The sequence below is a fragment of the Triticum urartu genome, chromosome 7 (genome assembly GCF_003073215.2).
Source record: "Triticum urartu cultivar G1812 chromosome 7, Tu2.1, whole genome shotgun sequence".
NCBI classification, from domain to species: Eukaryota; Viridiplantae; Streptophyta; class Magnoliopsida; order Poales; family Poaceae; genus Triticum; species Triticum urartu.
Window position 1 is genome coordinate 600,524,556 of NC_053028.1, and position 12,801 is coordinate 600,537,356.

Below are 12,801 nucleotides of genomic sequence, written 5' to 3' on the forward strand. Positions count from 1 at the left end.
GGGGGGGGGAGCAGAACAAGCTTCTCATTCTTAGAAGTTGCTTTGGTCAGACAGTTGGTCAAGCCTAATTCTGCGTGATCCAGCATTTACTCTTGTTACTAAATTTAGAAACACACGCAATTTTAAAACCATGAAATTGTTGTAGTAACTGCCTCTGTTTCTGTGAAGTCAATTTCTCACTTGGCTTGGAGTATAGTTTTTTCTCTTTTTGCAATGAGGCCAATCATTTAGCTTTGAGTCCCGGTTACACCCTTTCTCTACTTATGCTTACTGCTCTGCAGGTTATCATGGGTATTTCTGACGCGGAACTCATTGTCTTGGATGCATTTGAGGATTTTGAGTATGTAAGGAGAAGAGTTCAGATATCACTAACCGTAAGTTTATTTTCAACTCAAGTGACCCATTGTTCATGGTCTTGCTTTTATCAGAAACTGTTTGAAGCTGGGTAACTTGTCGTTTTAGATGATGTTGCTCAAAGAAAGTTTGGCCTTACAGGATACTTCAGAGACAATGCATGCTGACACTTATGTATGGAGTGATGCAGAGGATCCAGATCTGTATGGTGAATGGGATTTCGAGGTGAGGGTGTCTAATTTTTCATTGTGGTCTATTGATGCATCTGATTTCACTTCTTTCAGTCCCACACTTGATTTTTGGAATGAACACATTTATTGTTATTATAAATGTTGATAGATTTCACCGAAGTTATGAGTTCCGACAGAAGACGACAACAACAACAACAACAACAAAGCCTTTAGTCCCAAACAAGTTGGGGTAGGCTAGAGGTGAAACCCATAAGAACTTGCAACCAACTCATGGTTCTGGCACATGGATAGCAAGCTTCCACGCACCCCTATCCATAGCTAGCTCTTTGGTGATACTCCAATCCTTCAGGTCTCTCTTAACGGACTCCTCCCATGTCAAATTCGGTATACCCCGCCCTCTCTTGACATTCTCCGCACACTTTAGCCGCCCGCTATGCACTGGAGCTTCTGGAGGCCTGCGCTGAATATGCCCAAAACCATCTCAAACGATGTTGGACAAGCTTCTCTTCAATTGGTGCTACCCCAACTCTATCTCGTATATCATCATTCCGGACTCGATCCTTCCTCGTGTGGCCACACATCCATCTCAACATACGCATCTCCGCCACACCTAACTGTTGAACATGTCGCCTTTTAGTCGGCCAACACTCAGCGCCATACAACATTGCGGGTCGAACCACCATCCTGTAGAACTTGTCTTTTAGCTTTTATGGCACTCTCTTGTCACAAAGAATGCCAGAAGCTTGGCGCCACTTCATCCATCCGGCTTTGATTCGATGGTTCACATCTTTATCAATACCCCCATCCTCCTGCAGCTTTGACCCCAAATACCGATAGAAGAATCTGCTAATGACCACATTGAAGCACACTATTTATGATGAGCTCATGTAGGACATTTTGCTGCTGAAAGAAATGTTAACGCCATTTATGTTGGTATTCAGCAGAGAGGGCTGACGCCCCCTTCGCAACTACCACCCCCTTCTGCCCATTTGAGAACAAAATGTTTCTGTGATTGTAGCCTATTGATGCATTTACTCTGTGATAAACTGCTCAGTGCCACTATTTGTGGGGTTGTTTTCTTTTGCGTACTAACCATGTGTTTGTCTATAGGAGTGGAAGAGGGTTCACATGAAGGATTTCCTAACGATGACACTCGGATTCATGGACGGACTCGAACGGCCCGAACCGAAGACCCGGGTCGAGACCTATCAGTCTTTCATGCACGAGCACGAACAACCTGAATCAGGAACCCAGGTCAAGAGCTGAGTTAGGATCCGATTCATCAGTGTGCTGTAATAGCGTTATCCGAAACAGTTTATATCCTCAGATTTGTGAATAAGATCTTTATAGGATCATTCTCACTGAAACAAATTCGAATACAATCTCTTCTGTGAGACCCCTGATGATGCAAGTAGTGATGTGTATCATAATAAAAGCTTTTCTGCTAGAATTGAGATGAAATATGTGCTGTTAATGCATGATTTTACAAGCAAAACGAAACCATCTTATATTCTGCGATTGGTTGGTGCTCTGCTCACTGCTGACCAACTACCATTAACATCCCTATCATCATTGAACCAAAGTTTGAGATTGTGCCCTATATATGCCACAGAAAAGAACATCAGCAATTTTCTGGCATTGAAATTGGCCCAAAAATTCCCATTTTTCATGCAAGTGGTTAACCTGACATATTTCTTACAGAAATGTCGAAAAGGATCGGCCATCAATGTTTTCACTCAATGCAAATGCTGTTTCAAATTCTGTTAGGTTGGGTTTTCTGCACCGCGTTCAGAAGGCATCAGACATTAAAGTGATGACTTGCAGGGTAAAAAAATAATAGCTTGGGATTCATGCAAATCTGAAGAATTTCCTCACAACAGAGGAAGCATCAGGTTACTACCACAGAACTTGCCTTTCCAATAATACAACATATTCCCCCTAACCCTCTCCAACTCTAGGTAAGCTTCATTTACCCATGCCTACTTCCTTTCTTGTAACAACTACACATATAAACAGAACACTACTGATCCAATGAGCCGCTTGCGCTCCCGGATGTAAGCTGACAGAATCTACAACATCCTGGCGCTGCACAGCCTTCTCCGGTCATTCCAGCGGTTGATGTCTACTTAGACCGATACCGTTGGTGTGTATAGACTGGTAAATTAGGTCATTCGAACTGGTCATATGAACCGGTGGAAGGGTTGCCGGAGTTCTGGTCACAGCGAGCCCTCCAGGCATTGCCCCCGCCCTCCGAGCTGCTGCACGCCTGGTTGGGGACAACGCTGCTCCCCAGATCGCCGTCCAAGCTCATCTGCTGCACTTCCTGAGGCGAAAGGATCCTGATGCACTTCACGCAGTTCACAAACTCCCTGTACAACCAACATAACACCAACAGTTATTAGGGCAAAAATATGTGCAAGCGTCCACAATTAACACAAGCTCAGTCTTGTGTACGCTTTTCTTGCGATTCATCGTTCTAGTAGGCCAGATTTCACACTGTCACTACCAATTGTTATCTAGTATTTTACAACATTGACTACTATATTATTTTGGAGGCATTTAAATATATGACATTCTTGAGTCAAAAATAGTCCACCCAAGCATAAACGGGAAGACAGATGAACTTACTCCCAAGGATCATCGCCAAGAAGCAGGATATCATCCTCGTGATCTCTGTAGACAAGTTTCCAGCCAATCCTCTGTCGTTCCTCAAGTTGCCCCTCTATGCTAAACATTCGAGCCAGCGCATGCTTTAGTTCCTCATATCCAGCGTATTGACTAATGTCAATAGACCGGCCCACAGCTCCACGTTTATAGACCTACAGAGACCGTTAGGTTAGGCAAAGATGCAACAGGAAAGGCACTCATGAATATTAGAAAGAAACCAATGCTTGAGTGTAGAATTAGCTACCCTGATCAAGTTACAGCAACAGCTAGTCAGCTACTGCTATTAATAAGAAAAGGCACACATATGCATGCTAAAACTTCATTTTGCTTCTACTAGAATCCCAACCCGCATCTCATGAATCATGCGTACACAAATCAAATGTGAACACGGTCATTTTCCACACATGACAGTAGTCACATTTTACAACTTGGTAAAGAGAACCAAACTTTCTAGTCTTCTGATCTTCATCACAGGCAGAACACAATTTACATCGGACTAATTATGTAATTCATGTTCCTCATATGATTATTTTTGTAACATTTAAGAACTTAGTGAAGGGAGATTGATCATTTGGTTTATAGTTCACTATCTCATGATTTTCATCTTCCAACTATGTTACCATGGTAATCAAAATAGGCCTCCTGTTTATTTCATAGGACAACCATACTGAAAATTAAAAGATAATAATGCACTGAAAGTAGCATTCAAGCTTCAGCTGAAAGAAAAGGGAAAGTACTAACCTTCGTAAACGTCCTCATCCTCTTTACTGGAGGAGCAGGTGGCCAAGAACTTTTGTTCAAGAAGGCACCATCGTTGATTCCAGAGTCAATTGAATTAAACGCCATGTCTGACGCACCAAATGACTGTGAAACCATGGAGGATGATATCTCTTGCTGGGCATCCTTTGGTATTCTATAGTTGTTATCAATGTCTGTCGAGATATGATTTTCATACTTGACAGCATCAATCCCATTCGTCAGGAAGTCATCAGTTACCATAGGGAAGCCCACATGCCCATCATTGCTAATACCAAACAATGCATTATTGCTTGGAATTTCAGCAGGAATTTCGGTATCTGGAGGTGCATCTTTGAACAGCTGCTGCTGACTAAAGTTGGTCATGGGGAAATTTGGATGTAGGAGTCCATCAGCCTGGGAAAGCCAAACTGAAGTTGCTGAAGAAGCTGTTTCTAGATAGTCTGTCGGGGCTGCGTTGTTTGCAAAATTTTGGGGACCAGCTCCTCCATTCGGTAATTTTGAAGGCATCATATTTTGCTTTACATTGGAATTCAACTTTGGCAATTCCTTTGTCATTCTTTGAGCTCCGGTGACAGCATCAAGGGAGCTTGGAACTGACATAGGAGCAGTTGAGTGAGGTGCCTTCTCCGTGTTGATCATGCTGGAGTACTGGTCCCTACCAGGGACTGGTTGTAGAAGATGATTACCATTAGCAGTGGAAGGGGATGTTGAGCAAGAAGGGATTTCTTCCGTAACTACAGAATGTGTAGCACCAGGCATCCTCAAAGGGCTTCCATTTGCTGAACTGAATTTATGTGATGTGGTCGTAGGAATGGCAGCTTCTAAGGTGTCTGCAGGCAGAGCTTGCTTCTGTGGAAGCTTCTGGTGTGTAGTATCTGGCTGCATGGGTGGTGGCAGTGATGCTGCCTGTGATGGGATTTTTGTGCTTTGTTGAGGCATCATCTGTTGTTGGGAAAGTGAATGGGAGCTTGACAGCTGCTGCTGCATATCCATAAGTAACTTTTGCTGTTCTTGGATCAGAGGTAATTGCGCAAGGGTAACTCCAGGTTGGGACAGCAATGACTGCTGCTGCTGCTGTAGCTTTTGCAGGAGTTGAAGCTGAAGCTGCTGATCCGATAATTGCAGCTGCTGATTTGACAGATTTGGTAGCTGTGCAGGCATCTTACCGAGTTGCTGCTGTTGCTGTTGTTGTAACTGATGTTGATGTTGTTGTAATTGTTGTTGCTGAAGTAAAAGCTGCTGCTGCTGTAGAAATTTTTGCTGCTGCTGCTGTTGATGTTGTTGTTCTTGTTGTTGATGTTGATGTTGCTGATGATGATGTTGCTGCTGCTGATGGGACAGGAGCGGCTGGCTGGCGGCTGGCAACTGATTTTGAGATATATGTGGCTGCTGCTGCTGCTGCTGCTGCTGCTGTTGCATCTGACTCTGTATAAGGACCTGAGCTTGGGCAAGACTGGTTTGAGCTTGGCTCAAAGGAAGGGTATAGTTCATGGACTGTTGTTGCCTCTGGAAGTTGCTAGTATCTTGAGTTTGTTCTTCTGGTTTGATGCTCGCGCCATTCTGGTTCAATGGAAGGGCTGCCTTGGACAACTCATTGTTCGGCTGCATTTGCTGAGGAAGTTTGGGTGTATTAAACTGCATGTTATTCTGTTGCAGAAGCTGGTTCTGCAAGCACAACTGCCTCGACAGATCACCGGAACCAATATTTTGCATACTGGGGTTGGTTATTGACCGCAGGTACTCGGACTGCATGGCTGTATTTGCAAACGAGGAGCTCTGCTGCATATTCATGTTCATCCACTGAACCAAGCTCAGACCAGGCATTATGGTATTTTGCGTCTGAGGGTCCTTTATGCATATCTCTTCACCCAGCCAAGGCATAGCCCTCTTTAAGAGATTCTCCATTTCTGAGGACTCATCATCTGTAAGTACATAATTGGAATCAATTTATAAGCATGCATAAGACCAGTTCAATAGAACACTTAGATGAGAAGATTATCCAGAACCATTTCTGGCTCCAATAAAATAATTTTCATGGTATGGATGCCTGATCCATGTATGAAAACAAGAATGGTAATCTGATAGATTGTCTAAAGCTCAAACATCATTGTTTTCCCGAGGATCACAAACTCCTAGCTACTCATCTCTCTAAGGATTAAAGGGACAGGGTAATGATGTTCTTTGCAAAAAGGTAAGTACTAGCTTCGAATTAGGGCATCTAGACGAACGTATCAGAGATATACATGCATATACAATATAACACTACATGCCACACACACACCACCTCTGGTGCAGGCCTACTTTCCCAATTGTACAGATAAAATGTAACATGATTTAACTATTGACATCCAGGATCAACAACTCTGTCAAATGGTAATTCAGAAGATACAAAATAAGTGGCGTTGAGGTAATCCCAAGTCTACCTAGTTGTCTGGGACGCTTTGCACCAAAAAACGGAGGCGGACATATGAAAAATGGAGCAGCGACTGGTTCAATCTCCCAGATTGAAACTCTGTTCCGTCTTTCACCTGCTGCAGATTCATCCCAACCAACCTGTTTAACGAAAAGTTCTTGGATCAGCAGCAGAAAGGGGTGGGTGACGCAAAACAATGCTACCCGATCTAACTACTAAACCAACCTGTAAATTGCGCCACTGAGAATTTTTCCATCTTACAGGATCTAAATCATTTATGCCAGTTATTGTGCCCATGTACCTGCAACATGCTAACATATGTCAGGTACTAAAAGGTTGAACAACTGGAAGGACCGCTCGCAGTCTACCCATCAAGTAAAAGCATCAACAAACCACTAAGCTAATCATAAAATATAGTATATGGCAAGATCTACATGAGTCTTTCTTCAAAAAAGAACATACAAAAAAATATGTAGCCAATAACTTGAAACAGAAAATTAAAATGAGCAATAAAATACCTTCTCGTTCCTAATTCCTCAGTTTCAAACATCATGCGGAAGCGCATACCTAACGATAATTGATTACCATAGACAGCCTTCTGATACTTAGCGAACGGGATAACAAATTCAGTAGGGCTGGCCCTGAAAATATACAGTTTGGATGTCATGGTTTGAAATACCATTGTGATTCACCAACACTGAGCTAATCAGCACTCAATACGGGGTGAAAGTCACAGAACTGACCTGGGGTTATAAAAGATGGTAAATGGGCTATTGTTGGCAGCAGCATGGGCTGCTGCAGCAAGAATCCCTATATGCATGCTGTCACTTGAAAGGACAGATGATGATATGTTAGTCGGTTGTCGGTTAGCACGCCTGATTCCTAGTAGAAGTTGCTGCCTTTCGTCCCTACAAACGTGTTGAAAAAAGGAACAAGGGACAGTCGCCGTCAGTTTTACCACGAGTAATTATTAATAACTGAACTAGTACTCCAACACACTCCATTAGTTCAAACTTCAAAGATATATTATCAGAAGACGTGTTGTACCTAACGAAAATGACAGAGTCTCCAGCAAATAACCTCTTGCCACTCACAAAGAGACTCCAGCCAGTCGTAAGGAGATGTCTTTTTGGCTGACCTGTTTACAATATAAAACAATTATGACTAAATACACCTGTAATACACAAAGAGACTCCAGCCAGTTGTATGGATACATGTAAACATACAGAAATTTCATATCAACGGTATTTAGAAATGAACAATGTTCAATATTGAGTAACAACAAAATTAGATGTTTAGATATATGCAATAGAGATCCTTTTGCAGCAGGAAAGATGTCCACGATGCTGAAAATTCTTACCCCTATATATGTGACGGAATGTCCACACGTTATCATGCAAATCCCTAGCTTGTATCTCTTGAGCGGGTGGTTGCATTGAGAAGTCCTAGAAGAACACAAAGCAACAACAAGTTAATTAGAAGGGCGAAGGATAAGTAAGGCAAAGCAAATGAATTTGGTCGCCAACTCTTTACATACAAGAGGTGGAAATATCTTCTCTGCAGCTCGGCGAGGCACAGAGAAGCCTCCGTGCGTACTTGTATCACTAGCAGTCAGTGTCTTACAGAAGAACTCATTCTGTGGCCTTGCTTGCTTGAGAGCTAGCTCAGATAGCTGCAGCGCCTCCTTTCCATACTGATCATAGTCCAAACCGAACAAAATACAAATAACCCTGTTAGCATACACCTGAACGGAAGGGAAGTTCTGAGAAGAAACAACAATGGGCTCGGGTACTTACTGAAGTAACTGGCTGAAGAGTCATTTGTGCATAAACTTCATCTGTTTCTAGGTCAGCCTGAAAACAAATAGAAATCATTTTAGTATACATGATTACAAGCAGAAAGGAAAAAAACAAATAGGCATGCGGCAGTGGATTACATGTAAAGTGATATTGTGCAGCAGGCAGATCAACTTGGATGGAAGGTTTGGGTAGTTTGGAACATGGGCATCAACATCCTTCTGCATAGAAGCTGCAACCTGCCAAATGGAACATGCTTAAGTCCCAGATCAAAGCAACTTAAACATAACCATAAATTCAATGGAGGACATACTAGTAGGACCAGAAACTGAAACCGACAACAACCCACAGGAAGAAGAATAGCTTCACATCACACCCTGAATATCACTGCCATAAATTGCAAGTTTTTTTTTCATTTTATCTTCGAACCGTAAACTTCCAATGGGACGAAACAAGATGAAACCACAGAGGGAATCAAAGTTCTGTTAAGCCATGCTCCACTTCTGAATCCAAAATATACCGCCTAACTATTATTTTTCTTTCTGCAACCTCAGTACTATCATGTAATAATGGGTTTAAAAAATTGTAAGGCTCAAGTTGAGATTTCTATTATATATGTGTATATATATATATATACAAAACTAAAAAAAAATCAGCAAGTAGAGCCAAGTGCTACGAGGCCATTTCCAATCATGCCGAAAACAGTTCCCCTTCCCCCTCATCGAGCCGAAAGGGGAACCAATCGGCAGTACAGAATTAGGCACCTCCCTCCCGGCACTATCTTCCACACGTAAGGAATCCTTTCCTAATCCAAGCATTCCATCACCCCAATCCTCCAGACTTGCTCAGAACAAGCTCACCCCAATGCCAAATGCAAGAAAGGTGCAGCAGAACATGCTACTAAATGCTCCCAGCAGCAGCACCACCCAATCAATGCAAGAATTCGAAGGGTACTCGGTTGCTTCATCCACCAGACAAGCAGAGCAAGAGAATGGTGCAACACACCAGAAGCCCATAAAAGAGGGGGGCCGGTAGGCCCCAATCCTCCCCAACCACTTTGGCCACAAGCTTAAAATCGGTAGCAAACAGAGCAAACCATAGTGCAGGTAGCAACCAACCGACTAACTGATAATAATACACATCACATATGCATGTATAAGTGAAGAAAAAGTTAGATATCAAGAGGAGGGCAGTAATGGTATAACTGTTGAACCAGCAAAAAGAAATCATCAATGGGTGAATCAAGGGATTTTTAGGGAACAGAATATAGGTGCTTTGAGAAAGTCGTCCAAGAATCATTCCTGGAAATAGTGATCTTATGGGGGAGAAAATGGCAAGTGACTCTCTACACTCAAACAGCAAAACATCACATCATATATCAAATCAGAACAAGGATAACCATGACTCACACCGCCACCACTCGACGAAATGGAGCACCGCACATCGAATCACCAGAGATAACTCTCGAGCAACAAGTTCAGGATGACAGAAACGAACCTTAGGCACTTAGGAGCTCAGACGGCGCCAATTAAAAATTTATAAAATGAGAACCTAATTTTGCTACTATTGAGAAGACTCAAATCAAGCAATTAAATACTTCATCTCGATCGGCAGCAAGAAGACGATCGAAGGGTCAATCAAGAGGGAGGAATCCAGCCAAAGAGCTAACAGACAGACAGACATCACTAGACAGAATAATCTGGAGAAAGCATATGGCGAGACGGAAGGGAAACGGGCATTTACCTGCTCGCTGTGGCCCTGTGGGAAGTAGACGACGAGGCTGCCTGCCGGCGGGAGCTGCACCAGCGGGCCGGCGCAGGCGTGCCACAGGTCCGAGTTGATCGCCGGCGCCTTCTTCTCCCCTGCACAACAACACCGGCGACCATCATGTCAGACTGACAGTAAACTGACGAAAAGACTTCGCCACCAATTTCTTGTTGACACGGAGAACCAGATGCATCTATGGTAAAAAAGAGAGAGAGAGAACCAATTGCGTCCGGCTCCCGTCGCCGCCATTGCTACTTGCTTCAAAGTGGCATTTCTTGGTTGTCACTTGTGTTTGCAGCTAACAACACCCTTACAGCAAAGTCGTTACAGGAACGACACCGCACATGGCTCTCCGGCGCCGGCGAGCAGCCAGCCGCCAAGGTCCAGCAACTTGTTTTTCTAAATTAACCCGCCGACAATCCGGAAAACACGTAGCGAAACCCCATGTGCGGGCTCGCGCAGGAAAAGATCGCGTCACCTTTGGGACCTGGAAGAGCCAAGAAAGAGGAGGCCGCCGGAGAAAAGGGAGGAGGCTTTCCGAGCCCCCTGACGCAATAACGCAAAAGGGGAAGGAGCAGACAGCAAAAAAAAAAGCACGGGACGACGCCGCCGTTGGTCTCCGAGGCTGAGCCGCCATGCCATTGGATGGAAGAGAGGATGCAGGGGTGGGAGGGAAGGGTTCGGTAGTAGTACCTTCGCATCCGGCGCCCGGCACCGCCACGGTCACCGCCGACCCGGCTGCCGAGCTCGCCGCCGCCGGCTGCTGCTGCCGCTCCATCTTCATCATCTTCCGCCCGGAGTCCCGGACGCGCGGCGACCAACCAAGCGAACGAGCCGACCGGATCAAGTGCTCTCCGCCGGCGAGAGCTGCTGGCTCAGAGACCCCCACGCATGGCCGCGCGGCGAGACCGGAGGAAAGGCGGGCGGGCAGGCAGGCAGGCCGGCCGTCCCAGGCCCGTGCGCGCGCGCGTGTCCCCTCCGACAGGCGGCAGACAAGGCGGGGGCGGGGGAGGAGAGGGACTGGGGTGGGGGGCGGCGCCGAGACCGAAGACCTGTCTCCCGGCTAGGCTGCTAGGCGGCTCTATGTGTCGACTGTCGAGAGAGGAGGGTCGCCTCGCTGTGCTGCGTGCTCTCTCTCTCTACTCTCTCTCTCTCTCTCTCTTCTGATCTTGCTTGCTTTGGTGCCTCTGCAGGGGTAGGGGCAGAGGAGAGGAGGTCTGGTCTGCGCCGCGCCTGGGCGTTGCTTGCTTGCTCGCTCGCTTTGCTTGTGCTTGTGCTGCCTCGGCTGCGCTGCAGGCGCCTGCCTCGGGCCACTAAAAGTTTTTCTTATTGTCCGTGTGGTGGCGTGGGCTTGGCGTCGGATGAGAGAGAGAGAGGGGGACGGGGAGAGGAGTACGGTCGTGGTCAGCTCCGCTCGGCTGCGTCTCTCTCTCTCCTCCACCACCCCACCCTCTCTCCCGATGGTTTTTCACTGTCCTCCAGTTTTGTTTTCTTCTTGGCTCCCCCTCTTCACTCCGCGGGCCCCGCGCTGCCGTTTCTGTTTCTTTATCTTCTCTTGCTTTTGGCAGGGAATAGCACTACGATGGGTTTGTTTGATTTGGAATGCAATGAAACAAATACTTTCTTCACTAAGACATCTAGATACATCTTTTTTTTATCCATTTTAATGATAAGTATTTTCAGACTAATAGAGTACTATTTATACTTCATTAAAAAAATACTCCCTCCATCCCATAATATAAGATGTTTTTTAATACTAGTGTAGTATCAAAAGGTATCTTATATTATGAGACGGGGGAGTGGTATAAAAGACCGCAAATTTTACAGTAAAGTGTAGTGCAGAGGAATTCCTAGCAAAAATAAATTCTTAAGGATGTTTGTTTCCTAAAAGTTCCGTTGCAATGGTGACTGCCAACGAATCCTTAGAAAAATATCCTTCACAAAAAGGAATCTTAAGGACTCTCTCCAATTCACAAAAACAAGAAAAAACATAGTGTTGCAATGCCTTGTCCATTTAAATCATATAGGATTTCGGTTTGCTTGATTGCCTTAAAATACAAAGATTTTTTTGTCGAGGAAGTTTGAGTGGCCCCTCAGAACTTCTTTGATTCAAAGGAATTCCATAGGATTTTTTCGAGGATTTGGATCCTTATAAATGTTTTCATTGTTGGTTGTTTGATTGTAGGATTAAATCATATAAGACTTTTTCGTATGAAATCATTTGTCCTACATTTCATAGAAAAATCTAGCATCCACTCCAACCTCTTTTTACAATTTCTTTGTTTTTCCTATGTCATCAAACACTCTTTACAAATCCCGTGGGATTCAAGTGGTCATGCCACGCCAATCATGTATTTTCCTTGTTCCTGCATTTTGAAATTCCTGCGAAATGAGGCCCTAAACTTCCTATGGAATGTAGTGCAAAGGAGTCCTTAGGAAAAAAAGAAACTAAAAGATCTAATCATGTGAATAGAACAACCAACATAGAAAAAATCATAAGGGTCCCCTCTAAAATTCCCGTGAAGATCCTTTGAATCAAAAGGCATTTTGAGAAAAGGAGTTCTTTGCAAGGACCCCCACCCCCTTCCCTTAACAATTCCTTTGCACTATGTTTTAAAAGAAAATTACATTGATTCAAACGTTCAAAGAATAACTCTATGTGTTATCCTACTTTGTGATTTAACAAATTTCAGTACAATATTTTTTTACGGGATTCATGTGAGCATGAAATTACAATTATGTGTCTTTCTATTCTTGTGCTTTTTGTATCACGTGCATCCAATAGGCTATTTGTTATCTCCATGGACTCATAAAAACTTAACATTCCAACAGCTCTACAAATGTGCATGATAAT

The 12,801-nt window shown here is 44.2% G+C and overlaps 2 protein-coding genes across 2 annotated transcripts; one reads left to right on the forward strand and one right to left on the reverse strand.

Annotated features, from left to right (window-relative positions):
- Nucleotides 1-281: 281 nt before the first annotated feature.
- LOC125522243 (AIG2-like protein D) lies at nt 282-2,006 on the forward strand (the record flags this gene model as incomplete). The annotated part of the gene is given in 3 exon segments (XM_048687327.1): nt 282-374; nt 496-579; nt 1,656-2,006. Coding segments are annotated over 3 exon segments (333 nt in total), but the record flags the coding sequence as incomplete, so codon positions are not given.
- A 365-nt stretch (nt 2,007-2,371) lies between these two features.
- Nucleotides 2,372-11,303, reverse strand: LOC125522242 (auxin response factor 19-like). Its single transcript, XM_048687326.1, has 14 exons — nt 10,641-11,303; nt 9,924-10,042; nt 8,321-8,419; nt 8,181-8,237; nt 7,922-8,077; nt 7,745-7,829; nt 7,432-7,522; nt 7,128-7,292; nt 6,903-7,025; nt 6,610-6,685; nt 6,395-6,524; nt 3,954-5,893; nt 3,174-3,364; nt 2,372-2,914 (listed from the first exon to the last, which is right to left on the reverse strand). The coding sequence occupies exons 1-14, from the start codon at nt 10,732-10,734 to the stop codon at nt 2,713-2,715; spliced, it is 3,528 nt and encodes a 1,175-aa protein (XP_048543283.1). The 5' UTR covers nt 10,735-11,303; the 3' UTR covers nt 2,372-2,712.
- Nucleotides 11,304-12,801: the final 1,498 nt, after the last annotated feature.